Source organism: Hyperolius riggenbachi, chromosome 2, assembly GCF_040937935.1.
Source record: "Hyperolius riggenbachi isolate aHypRig1 chromosome 2, aHypRig1.pri, whole genome shotgun sequence".
Lineage (NCBI taxonomy): Eukaryota > Metazoa > Chordata > Amphibia > Anura > Hyperoliidae > Hyperolius > Hyperolius riggenbachi.
In genome coordinates this window covers 491,281,408-491,293,708 of record NC_090647.1, presented here as the reverse complement: position 1 = coordinate 491,293,708, position 12,301 = coordinate 491,281,408, and the positions used below count along the sequence as shown (strand labels likewise).

At 45.3% G+C, this 12,301-nt stretch overlaps 1 protein-coding gene across 1 annotated transcript in view; it reads right to left on the bottom strand.

The window, feature by feature from the left end:
• The window catches only part of BACE2 (beta-secretase 2), a 76,914-nt gene that overhangs the window by 31,762 nt on the left and 32,851 nt on the right, over nucleotides 1–12,301 (bottom strand). Inside the window, exon 2 of the mRNA XM_068266034.1 lies at nucleotides 7,110–7,198. Coding sequence (XP_068122135.1) covers nucleotides 7,110–7,198 — 89 coding nt within the window. The remainder of the gene's footprint in view (nucleotides 1–7,109; nucleotides 7,199–12,301) is intronic.

Sequence of the window (12,301 nt, the reverse complement as noted above, 5' to 3'; positions counted from 1 at the left end):
TTACAGACGTTTGAAGAATTGTGCAGGGGGGCTTATAGCAAGATGTACAGCATTTGGGGCCATCTACCATAACTACAGAGGCTGGAAAGAGCGCAATATTAAAGATTGGAATACAGTGGATACTGCATTTTTCGGACCATAAGACGCACTTTTTCTCACCAAAAGTGTTAGTGCGTGTGCATGCGTGTGTGTGTGTCTTATGGTCCAAATGGTACATATTCGGCCCAGTGCCACTGACTCTCCCATCCACAGCATGGATGAGCCAGAGAGTGGCGGAGAGAGCAGTGTGAGCTGCATCTGCGGGCCAGTTTAACAGCTCGTGTGGATTGCGGAATAGCGGGGGCTGCTGGGTGCGGTGCTGGACCTGGTGGGCAGCCAGTATGGAAGGCACTGTTCTGTCTGGTGCACAGATGGGCTGCTGAGCCGCTGCTCCCTCCCACACACAGACAGCGTGTTCCATATCCACCAGGCTGCAGGAAGCCCGGAGAAGCCCAGGTGGCTGGGGGTGCTGCCAATCAGGGCCCCTGCTATGTTATGACAGGATTCGAAGGTCTGGAGGGCAGGACTTGGGCTCCCGTCATCTAGACCATCATATCCTGTCATAGCACAGCAGGGGCCCTGACTGGCAGTGCCCCCAGCCAACAGATGACTTCTACAAAACGTTCAGCCTGCAACAGGCCATGGTGGTCTGGATGGATTGCACTTTGGATGCAGACAGGAAAGAAGCAGAGCTCCAGGCGAGTCCAAGCTTCCCACAGCTTGGTGGATGTGGAACGCGCTGTCTGTGTGTGGGAGGAAGCAGCGGCATGACAGCCTGGGGCTCAGCAGCCCCTCCTTGCACCAGAAAAAACAGTACCTCCTGCACAGCAGCTGAAGATATGCTACATCTACCAAGACAGAGGGTGAGTACTCCCGACATGGGGACACTGGCAGGACAAAGGGGGATATAGCAAGGACAAAGTAGGACACGGGGACAGAGGTGAACAAAGGAGAACATGAGAATAGAGGTGGACACAGAGTCACAGCAAGGACAAATGAGGACACAATGCAACACAGAAAGGACAGAGGCTGACACAGAGACAAAATGTACAAGGAGGTCATAATAATTGGGAGGGGAAAGGATCCACAAGGCGCTCCTCGACCATGGATGCACCAGGATTAGTATTTACCCCCTCTTTTTTTTACCTCTAAACCTAGGTGAGTCTTATGGTCCGAAAAATATGGTATATTAAGAGAGGATCCTGCCCACGCAAGCTTACAGTCTTATAAGGAGGAAATGTACCTGGCACAACTAGAAGAGGATCTAAACAACCTTGGTCACGTAGCACGGGCGGATCGTTCTGTCCACACACGCGCATACTGTCGGCTAAACACCGCCCAGCGGACCCGTCGTTGCTTCTGGTACAGAGTATGTACGAGCTTTAATGCTACATACAGACTTGAGATAAAAGTCTTTGAAAAAAGGCAAGTACGCAGACCAATTTTACCCCATTCCATGTAGTATGAGAGCATACTCTACACAATCTATTCTATGGAGCTGAACTCCCCATCAGATAAAACTTTTTGCAAGATGCTGCACACACAGATGCTGTACACATTCAACAGATCAGTATCTGCAAAAGTTCTGTTTCTGCAAAAGATCCGTTCCTGCAAAATGCATTCATAGTCTATGATATCTGCAGATCTCAATATACACCTTGTTTAACAGACATTCATCTGTAGGTCAGACACTCATCTGCAGATCTGAATATCCATCCTGGTGGATCTGATCTGCAGATGACTGTCCATTAAACAAGGGATGTATGAGATCTGCAATATACTTTACCGGTCCGTGTCAAGTGCTGGCTCTGTCCACAATTCGCATACACACAACCCACATGGTTGCCAGTGTATACTAGTGATGTCGCATGCGCCCGCGTTACTCCGGCAACCACGTGGGGCACGTGTATGCGTATGCAGACGGATCCCGGAGCCAGCGGCGGACACGAACAGGTAAAGTTTACTGCACTGGGGCTTTTGTTGCATTTTTAAGCCCACTGATGCAGTTGTGTCCTCTTTTCAGTTAAACAACAATGTTACAGATGCTGAAAAGCGGACAGAAGCGGATAAACTGCGTTAGTGGGCTCGGGCCCTTACTGTTGCTTGATAGTTTGCTCCGTTTATTAGTTGAGAAAGGATCTGTACTTTAACTTTAGTTGTTGCCTACAGAATCTGGTGAAAGATTGTTAAGTTGTTCTGCACACAGTAAATGCTCGGCATGCAGAATTACAGCACAAACATCCTGCTAAGACCTGGATCATTCACAAAGTCCACGTCCTTCCTAGTACAAAGCAAGGCTGCATTACGTGTGCACATAAGGATGTGCGGAGTGTGAAGAGAGGCGATGACAGCAGACAAAGCTCTGGGGCTTTACAGAACAGCCTCAATGTGATTATCAGCTTCACAGGCAGATCAAACTTGAAACCATGTTCCTCCAGTCTCTCCCTACATCTGCACTGCTGCTTCCCGCACGTGTCTGCAGAGGTGTAGTCCACTAGTGTACAGTCCCTGCCCCCTTGTGTCTACACCACTAGGCTGCCCCATGCAGAGCCTCTGCCCCCTCATGTCTGCACTACTATGCTGTCCAACCGCAGAGTCTCTGCCCCCTCATGTCTGCACTGCTAGGTTGCCCCTCCACAGAGTCTCTGCCCCCTCATGTCTGCACTACTAGGCTGCCCCTCTGCAGAGTCTCTGCCCGCTCATGTCTGCACTGCTAGGCTGCTCCTCAACAGAGTCTCTGCCCCCTCATGTCTGCACTACTAGACTGCCCCTCTGTAGAGTCTGACCCCTTGTGTCTGCACTACTAGGCTGCCCCTCCACAGAGTCTCTGTCCCCTCATGTCTGCACTACTAGGCTGCCCAACCGCAGAGTTTCTGCACTACTAGGCTGCCCCTCCACAGAGTCTCTGCCCCACTAGGCTGCCCCTCCACAGAGTCACTGCTCCTTCACAGCTAAGCAGTTGATTTGGGTGCATGGCTCGGCAGGCATTTCATGCAAATGCTGAGCATTGGTAATCAGACTCCCCAAACAGCGAGTTAGCGACCAATATGGAAGTAGTAACTGATTGACTACATAAAGTAGCTGATCAGTTACTACACAGGTTTGTAGTAAGTAGCCCATCAGCTACAAATAGGCACAGGAGTAGGGATTAAGTATAGGTTTTAGAAATGATTTAGCTTTAGGCACTAGGAGGGGGAATTTGTGTTGGCATTGTGTGGGATAGGAGGTGTTTGGTTTAAGCACTAGGGGGAGAGTACAAGTGAGGACGGGCAACGGGTTAGTCTATAGTGAAAGATCAATAATTTAGATTACCAATATTCTTACTATCGGCAACTCCTGTACACCCAGTCTCTTATTTCCAAAACTGTTAGTATGTATGACCAAGTATGTATGACCAGTCAGCACAACAAACACCACAAAGGCTGCAGAATGTAGATCTGAGACAGAGGTCATCACCCCTCCTCCCGTACTTTCTTTTTCCACCAAGCTCTCATTGTTCTCCTATGAGCTGCCTCCCCCAGGTCTGTTGTGCCCCCCCAGGCAGATGTGAGGCATGGCCTCTGCTACTGTTAATGGAACCGTTTTGATAACAGTAACATTTTTGTTAGCAGTGCATTAACATTTTCAGACTAAATAGCGGAGTGTGTTTTCAGTCAAGTAGAAATCCTTAGATTTGATATAGGCCTCTTTTCTGTTGCTGGCTGTACTGCTCATTTATTGGGTAGTTCCGCCTCCTAGCCACAGGTGCCATTTGCCTGCAACTACATGCAGCATTTGTTAACAACGTGTGTGATGTTTGACATGCAGCGGAGTTATCCGGTGGCCAAAAACAGGCTCATGTCATGTCTGAGGATGGCAACCGCCATGCTCGATGCAACTCCATAGAGAGGGTGGGCACCTGTCCAATGCCCAAGTCGAGCACTAGCAATCGCCCAGCCAGTGAACAGGAGCATTTGACTACTGGTGAATTTATTGCCTTCAGCCTACAAAATTGTACCTATGAAATCAGCCGCTGGGAGACATGGGCGCAGGATACAGCCGATATACGACTTACCCGGCTCCTGCACAAGTCCCGCCGCCGCTAATTACCATTTTCCCTCCAGATTAACGTGGATAGTGGGGAATGATGTAGTTCGACTTCCAACTGTTGATGGCGGCCGAATGACAACGTTTTAAAGGTAAGCTCAATCTTCTGACGGCGCCGAAGTTACTCACTGTGCGCTGCGATAGCCGTAATTCCCATTACGGCCTTTGGTGACGCTGGCTGTGCCCAAATCTCCTGTGCTGTTTTAACAACGCTCGCCTTGGAGACCTTAGTTTATGCCGGGTTCATCATGCACAAATCCTTGAAGTTTTCAAGTGTTCAACTGCAGCTCTTTAGACAAGGCGTCTGTCACTTACCAGTAGCCACATCAACTTTCTCCTGAACCAGCTACCAGAGCTCTGATGACTTCTTAGGCCTGGAACCCACTTTTATAAGTGCTTGTGATTTGAAAATCACTTGCTAACGTAATGCAATGTGTGTGATCCCACTTGAAGGATGTGACTTTTAAAGATGATCTGTATTAATAAAAAATGCCCCTCGGGGTACTCACCTTGGCAGGGGGAAGCCATTGGATCCCATCGAGGCTTCCCCAGTCCTCCTCCCTCCCACGGTGAAAGCGATAGAGCTCCCCAAACGAAGGGCATGTACATATTTACCTTTCTGACTCCAGTGTAGGTGCAGAAGCGGCTCTCTGTTTGGATCCGACTGGGATCGGCTATTTCCACTCTACTGCGCAGGCTCAAGTCTCCTGCCCAATAGAGTGTACCTGACAGAGATCGGCTATTTCTGCATTTTTCAGAGCAGAGAGCTGGAACAGGGAAAGGTAAATATTGCACAGCCTGGCAAATTGTCGCCTGTGCATTCCATGGGCCAGAGCGAGCGAAACCGCCGTGGGACGGAGGAGGAGGGGGAAAGCTGTAATAGGATCCAGAGTACCCACCAGGGGTATTTTTTTTTGTACAGAGTCTCTTTAAAAATATCCCATATTACATTAGCAAGAGCTTTTCAAATCACTAGTGCTGCTACTGGTTCCCTGGCCTTAGAGACAGTTTACTCATCACTTTATCCAAACTTTCCACCCCTCTCTTCTGTACACTGCAAACTCGGAAGGACAACCGATTTTTGTGCGGTTTTTAGTGCACTGTTTCTACATAAGACAACATGCACTATGTAGCCAAAACACTACTGCCACCAGCCCCACTATTCTGTATAGACTGTAGAGAGATGGTCAATGAGCTACTAATCTAGGCCTTAATGCAAATTGTATGATTTATTGGCTAACTTGGAAGTGAATAAAAAGTAAGCTTTCGGCTAATACGCCTTCTTCAGACTTTCGTCCTGTGTTTTAACAAGATGTAAAACACAGCTTAGGTACACTAGACATGCCGAGGAGAAACATTCTTTTTCAAACAAATAAATGTCAGATGCCTTCATTACAAATTCAGGAGCTGTAATTTAGGAGTTTATGAAGTTGTACTGAAGGCATCGAATGACATTTTTATGTTTGCAAAATAATGGTTTCTACTCTGAATGTCCATTGTATATAAGCTGTAAGTTTTACATCTTGTAAATACACAGAAATAAAGTCTGAAGAAGGCTTAGTAGCCAAGAGCTTACTTTTTAATTACGTCTAAGTTATCCAATAAATGATATCACCCCGATTTAAAACTTCTTGCTTTTACTGATAGCTAACAAGGTGCAATACTCTACTGCTTCTACAATGCAAATTATATGCAACTTGGGATTGGGCCAATCCTTATCAGCAGACAGTGCACCTGGTTGGCCTATATCCAAGCTGCATACAATTTGCATTAAGACAATCCTGAAGTGAAACAGAAGGAAAAAAAAAAAAAAGAGAAGAAGAAAGAAAAAAAAAAGGACTGATGAGATTCAGTACCTGCAGTCCTACTCCTAATAGGAATTTAGTAGTTTTTAAAGGACCACTGTCACAAAAATCTTAAAATTAAAAATACATGTAAACCTATACAAATAAGAGGCATGTTTCTTCAAGAGTAAAATGCGCCATAAATTACTTTTCTCCTATGTTGCTGCCACTTACTGTAATAAGTAGAAATCTGACAGAACCAACAGGTTTGATCCATCGCTGGCACCCTAGAAAATAGTTTGGCCTGCCTGCGCAGGCGTACTAGCGGCTTTCACTCAGGCTCTGGCGGAAATAGCCAATCGCAGCAGAGCAACCAGCTCAGGCTTGGCCATTCTCACAGGGGCCCAGGTGGAAAGACACTAGTGTGCCTGAGCTTAGCGGTGACAGACAGACTTCTCGGGGTCCCAGAACTGGATTGTCTCTGCCGAGGAGGACGGGGGAAGCTTCTCTAGGATCCAGAGGCTTCCCCCTTCCGAGGCAAGTACCTTTCAGGGGGACTTTTTTCCTCCCTTCAGGTTTACTTTAAGGGTGGCCCATACATGGTACAATTTCATTTTTTTTAGATTAGATAGTTTAGTTCGATTATTCCATTAGATCGAATATAAAGATTTTTCCAGCATGTCCAATTGATTTTTCACGGAAAAAAAACCGATAATAGTTTGAATTTCTTGATCTAAAAAATAATATTTTTTTAACTTTCATTCGATTCGATCATTTAGATCGAATAAACGGGATAATCGAACGTTTTTATTTTACCATGTATGGCCACCATAACAAGCCAATTCAAACAATTTGGTTTGCTACGTAATCAATATTGGGACATTACGTGCATTGAAAAGCATAGCAACAAGGATACTTAAAATTTTTGCACAGCCAATTTTTCACATTTCCTTTAATTTCATACATCTTAATATTACTGCACAAAAACAAAACAAACAACAAAAAAAAAACAACCTTGGAAAGAAAATCCTGGTACACAGAAATGTCACGGTTATGTTTACTATTGACAATAGAGTAAATTATTGTGCAGGCTGAGAGGAGTTCCTAAACTTTTTCATATGACTGTACTTCACATTTTCACATCTTTGCCAGGCTCAGACAGATTTCCTAGTTAGTAATTTTAAAAAAGACATCACTTACGCTTCTGAATTATAAAACTTTGTAACATCAGGATTTGCTGCTCCAGCTACTGCAAAGTTACTGCTTCCGGTGTCCACCAAAATATTCAACTGCAAAAGAGAAAAACACAAAACGGAAAGGTTATATGTACACACACTAAACAGTAATCACACAGTGATTAAGTACTGCTAATCCACTGAAGAAGATCTGTCTGGGCACTCTATGGCCGATTCATAGCTGTGGTAATATGTAGGCACTGGTGCACTGTCAGATAATGATCTATTTATCACTGCAATAGGATTTGTACCATGTAATATAACCGGGTGAAATGTGCTGCAGTGCCCATGCCCGCATGTATTACTGGTGAAATGTGCTGCCCGTGCACGCATGTATTACTGGTGAAATGTGCTGCCCACAAGCGTCTACAACACTATGTAAACTGTAATACCCACTTTGTGGTTTACCTTCTTATGTGCCAATGTGGCGCATTCTACATTGGTAAAACAGGACGCGATTTCAAATCCAGAATTGGTGAACATATTGCTAACATCAAGAGCATTGCATCCACCACACCGGTTGCAAGACATTTTAGATCCGCACATGGGGGCGATCTTCGAGGTATACGATTTGTCGGCCTCGACCGTGTGCATACAACCATTAGAGGGGGTAATTACGATCGTCTGCTCCTGCAGAAGGAGTCCAGATGGATCTTTGAGCTAGGGGCCACTGAACATCCTGGCCTTAACGAAACAGTTGGTTTCGCGGCCTTTTTACCTAACTGACTTACTCTGTCCCGGGATCCATGTTACTGATAGCCTTCCCTTTAGACCCCCCCTCCCCCCCCCCCCTTTTTCCGTTGTTGCCTGTTTGGTGTGGGCTAGTTGTGCTCCCCTTGCCCGCTGTGGCTGTTTCCCACCTGTGTCTCCCTGTCTGTCCCTATGCAACATCGCTGCACAGCAGGCATTGATTATTATTACCATTTATTTTTTATTTCAAGTGACTATGCCATGTTGGCATATTTTTTGGACATATTTCCGCATTTATGCGGTTTTTGTGTCCACATTTGAAGATTTTTTGTGAGTATGCCGTCTCTGCTCAAAAATTAATGTTTGAATAACTTTTGATTAATTTTCGAATGGTTTTGCTTGATTATGTGTTTATATTTAGTTTATTTTGTTCTTTTCTCTTTATTTATGTTCGTCCCCGCAATCCAGCCATGCCCCTTCTCCCCCTCCGTCCTGACCAATCAGGCAGGCTATGCCATTCTGCCGTGAGCCGCCGGGATTGTTTTTCCGGCACCATGATTGGTTGCGGATAGGAGGCGGGGTCGGGTGACGCGCATGACGCGTATGTAGTGACGCGTGTGGACATCAACGTGCCCGCGTCCGCGTCCTTCATAAATGGCTGGACGCGGGGATTCCTCTTTGCCACGCCTCCCTTCGTAAAAGCCGGTAGACCCGGCGAAACATGTCAGGGCTGCTGGCTCTTTAGCCCCCGGGTGCCCATTGGACTGACTCTAGCCAGCCTGCGGCTTCCAAGTCGGGCAGAGTGCTGCATTTTAACAAACTGCATGAGCTATCCATACAGCTACACCCAGCAGCACAGATGCATGGACTCGCTGCCATTGGACCCTTCGACACTCCCCAAGCTGTGAGCTCCTGCCAAGGGGTCGAGATACCTGCAAATTGATCAGCCAGGAGCTAACTGGACTCCATCTAAGCTGCATCTGGAGTGGGTACAGTATGTCCTTAGTCTGTGCTCATACGCATATGTGCCTTTTCTGCTACATCCTTTATTGATCTGGGCTTCGCTTGCTAACTGCCTTAACCACTTGAGGACCTAGGGCTTTCTACCCCTTAAAGGACTTACGAGGCGAAAAATCGTAATTTTGGTCTTTACCTGTTTACTATGTGAATCCACAGGTGTGTTACAATGCGTCCTCCGTTGCATTCCGCCTCAAAAGTATCTTTTATTTCCCCCCAGGCTACGACCCGACCCCACAGCACGGGTCGTCTCCTATGCCACATTCAAGATGGCCGCCGCAAAGATCCGCGGCTGCGCAGTACACATGGCGGAGACTGCGGCTGCGCAGCTCTCCGCCCTCGCTGTGAGCGCGCCCGCTGTCACAGTAGGATGACGCTAACAGCGAGTACGCGGCTGGGCGAGGGTGGAGAGCTGCGCAGCCGCACTCTCCGCCATGCGTACTGCGCAGCCGTGGATCTTTGCGGCGGCCATCTTGAATGTGGCATAGGAGACGACCCGTGCTGTGGGGTCGGGTCGTAGCCTGGGGGGAATATAAAAGATACTTTTGAGGCGGAATGCAACGGAGGACGCATTGTAACACACCTATGGATTCACATAGTAAACAGGTAAAGACCAAAATTACAATTTTTCACCTCGTAAGTCCTTTAAGGACCGGCCACTTTTTTTCCATTCAGACCACTGCAGCTTTCACGGTTTATTGCTCGCTCATACAACCTACTACCTAAATGAATTTTGGCTCCTTTTCTTGTCACTAATAAAGCTTTATTTTGGTGCTATTTGATTGCTCCTGCGACTTTTACTTTTTATTATATTCATCAAAAAAGACATGAATTTTGGCAAAAAAATGATTTTTTTTTTAACTTTCTGTGCTGACAGTTTTCAAATAAAGTAAAATTTCTGTATACATGCAGCGCGAAAAATGTGGACAAACATGTTTTTGATAAAAAAAAACCCCATTCAGCGTATATTTATTGGTTTGGGTAAAAGTTATAGCGTTTACAAACTATGGTGCAAAAAGTGAATTTTCACATTTTCAAGCATCTCTGACTTTTCTGACCCCCTGTCATGTTTCATGAGGGGCTAGAATTCAAGGATAGTATAAATACCCCCCAAATGACCCCATTTTGGAAAGAAGACATCCCAAAGTATTCACTGAGAGGCATAGTGAGTTCATAGAAGATATTAATTTTTGTCACAAGTAAGCGGAAAATGACACGTGACGAAAAAAAAAAAAGGTTTCCATTTCTTCTAACTTGCGACAAAAAAAAAAAATGAAATCTGCCACGGACTCACCATGCCCCTCTCTGAATACCTTGAAGTGTCTACTTTCCAAAATGGGGTCATTTGTGGGGTGTGTTTACTGCCCTGACATTTTGGGGGGTGCTAAATTGTAAGCACCCCTGTAAAGCCTAAAGGTGCTCATTAGACTTTGGACCCCTTAGCGCAGTTAGGCTGCAAAAAAGTGCCACACATGTGGTATTGCCGTACTCAAGAGAAGTAGTATAATGTGTTTTGGGGTGTATTTTTACACATACCCATGCTGGGTGGGAGAAATATCTCTGTAAATGACAATTTGTTAATTTTTTTTTACACACAATTGTCCATTTACAGATATCTTTCTCCCACTCAGCATGGGTATGTGTAAAAATACACCCCAAAACACATTATACTACTTCTCCTGAGTACAGCGATACCACGTGTGGCACTTTTTTGCACCCTAACTGCGCTAAAGGGCCCAAAGTCCAATGAGTACCTTTAGGATTTCACAGGTCATTTTGAATAATTTCGTTTCAAGACTACTCCTCACGGTTTAGGGCCCCTAAAATGCCAGGGCAGTATAGGAACCCCACAAATGACCCCATTTTAGAAAGAAGACACCCCAAGGTATTCCGTTAGGAGTATGGTGAGTTCATAGAAGATTTTATTGTTTGTCACAAGTTAGCGGAAAATGACACTTTGTGAAAAAACACAATTAAAATCAATTTCCGCTAACTTGTGACAAAAAATAAAATCTTCTATGAACTCGCCATACTACTAACGGAATACCTTGGGGTGTCTTCTTTCTAAAATGGGGTCATTTGTGGGGTTCCTATACTGCCCTGGCATTTTAGGGGCCCTAAACCGTGAGGAGTAGTCTTGAAACGAAATTATTCAAAATGACCTGTGAAATCCTAAAGGTACTCATTGGACTTTGGGCCCTTTAGCGCAGTTAGGGTGCAAAAAAGTGCCACACGTGGTATCGCCGTACTCAGGAGAAGTAGTATAATGTGTTTTGGGGTGTATTTTTACACATACCCATGCTGGGTGGGAGAAACACCTCTGTAAATGACAATCTTTTGATTTTTTTACACACAATTGTCCATTTACAGAGGTATTTCTCCCACCCAGCATGGGTATGTGTAAAAATACACCCCAAAACACATTATACTACATCTCCCGAGTACGGCGATACCACATGTGTGGCACTTTTTTGCACCCTAACTGCGCTAAGGGGCCCAAAGTCCAATGAGTACCTTTAGGATTTCACAGGTCATTTTTGTTTCAAGACTACTCCTCACGGTTTAGGGCCCCTAAAATGCCAGGGCAGTATAGGAACCCCACTAATGACCCCATTCTAGAAAGAAGACACCCAAACGTATTCCGTTAGGAGTATGGTGAGTTCATAGAAGATTTTATTTTTTGTCACAAGTTAGCGGAAATTGATTTTAATTGTTTTTTTTCACAAAGTGTCATTTTCCGCTAACTTGTGACAAAAAATAAAATCTTCTATGAACTCACCATACTCCTAACGGAATACGTTTGGGTGTCTTCTTTCTAGAATGGGGTCATTTGTGGGGTTCCTATACTGCCCTGGCATTTTAGGGGCCCTAAACCGTGAGGAGTAGTCTTGAAACAAAAATGACCTGTGAAATCCTAAAGGTACTCATTGGACTTTGGGCCCCTTAGCGCAGTTAGGCTGCAAAAAAGTGCCACACATGTGGTATCACCGTACTCGGGAGATGTAGTATAATGTGTTTTGGGGTGTATTTTTACACATACCCATGCTGGGTGGGAGAAATACCTCTGTAAATGACAATTGTTTGATTTTTTTTTTTTACACACAATTGTCCATTTACAGAGAGATTTCTCCCACCCAGCATGGGTATGTGTAAAAATACACCCCAAAACACATTATACTACTTTTCCTGAGTACGGCGATACCACATGTGTGACACTTTTTTGCAGCCTAGGTGCGCTAAGGGGCCCAACGTCCTAATTACAAGTCATTTTGAGGCATTTGTTTTCTAGACTACTCCTCACGGTTTAGGGCCCCTAAAATGCCAGGGCAGTATAGGAATCCCACAAGTGACCCCATTTTAGAAAGAAGACACCCCAAGGTATTCCGTTAGGTGTATGGCGAGTTCATAGAAGATTTTATTTTTTGTCACAAGTTAGTGAAAAATGACACT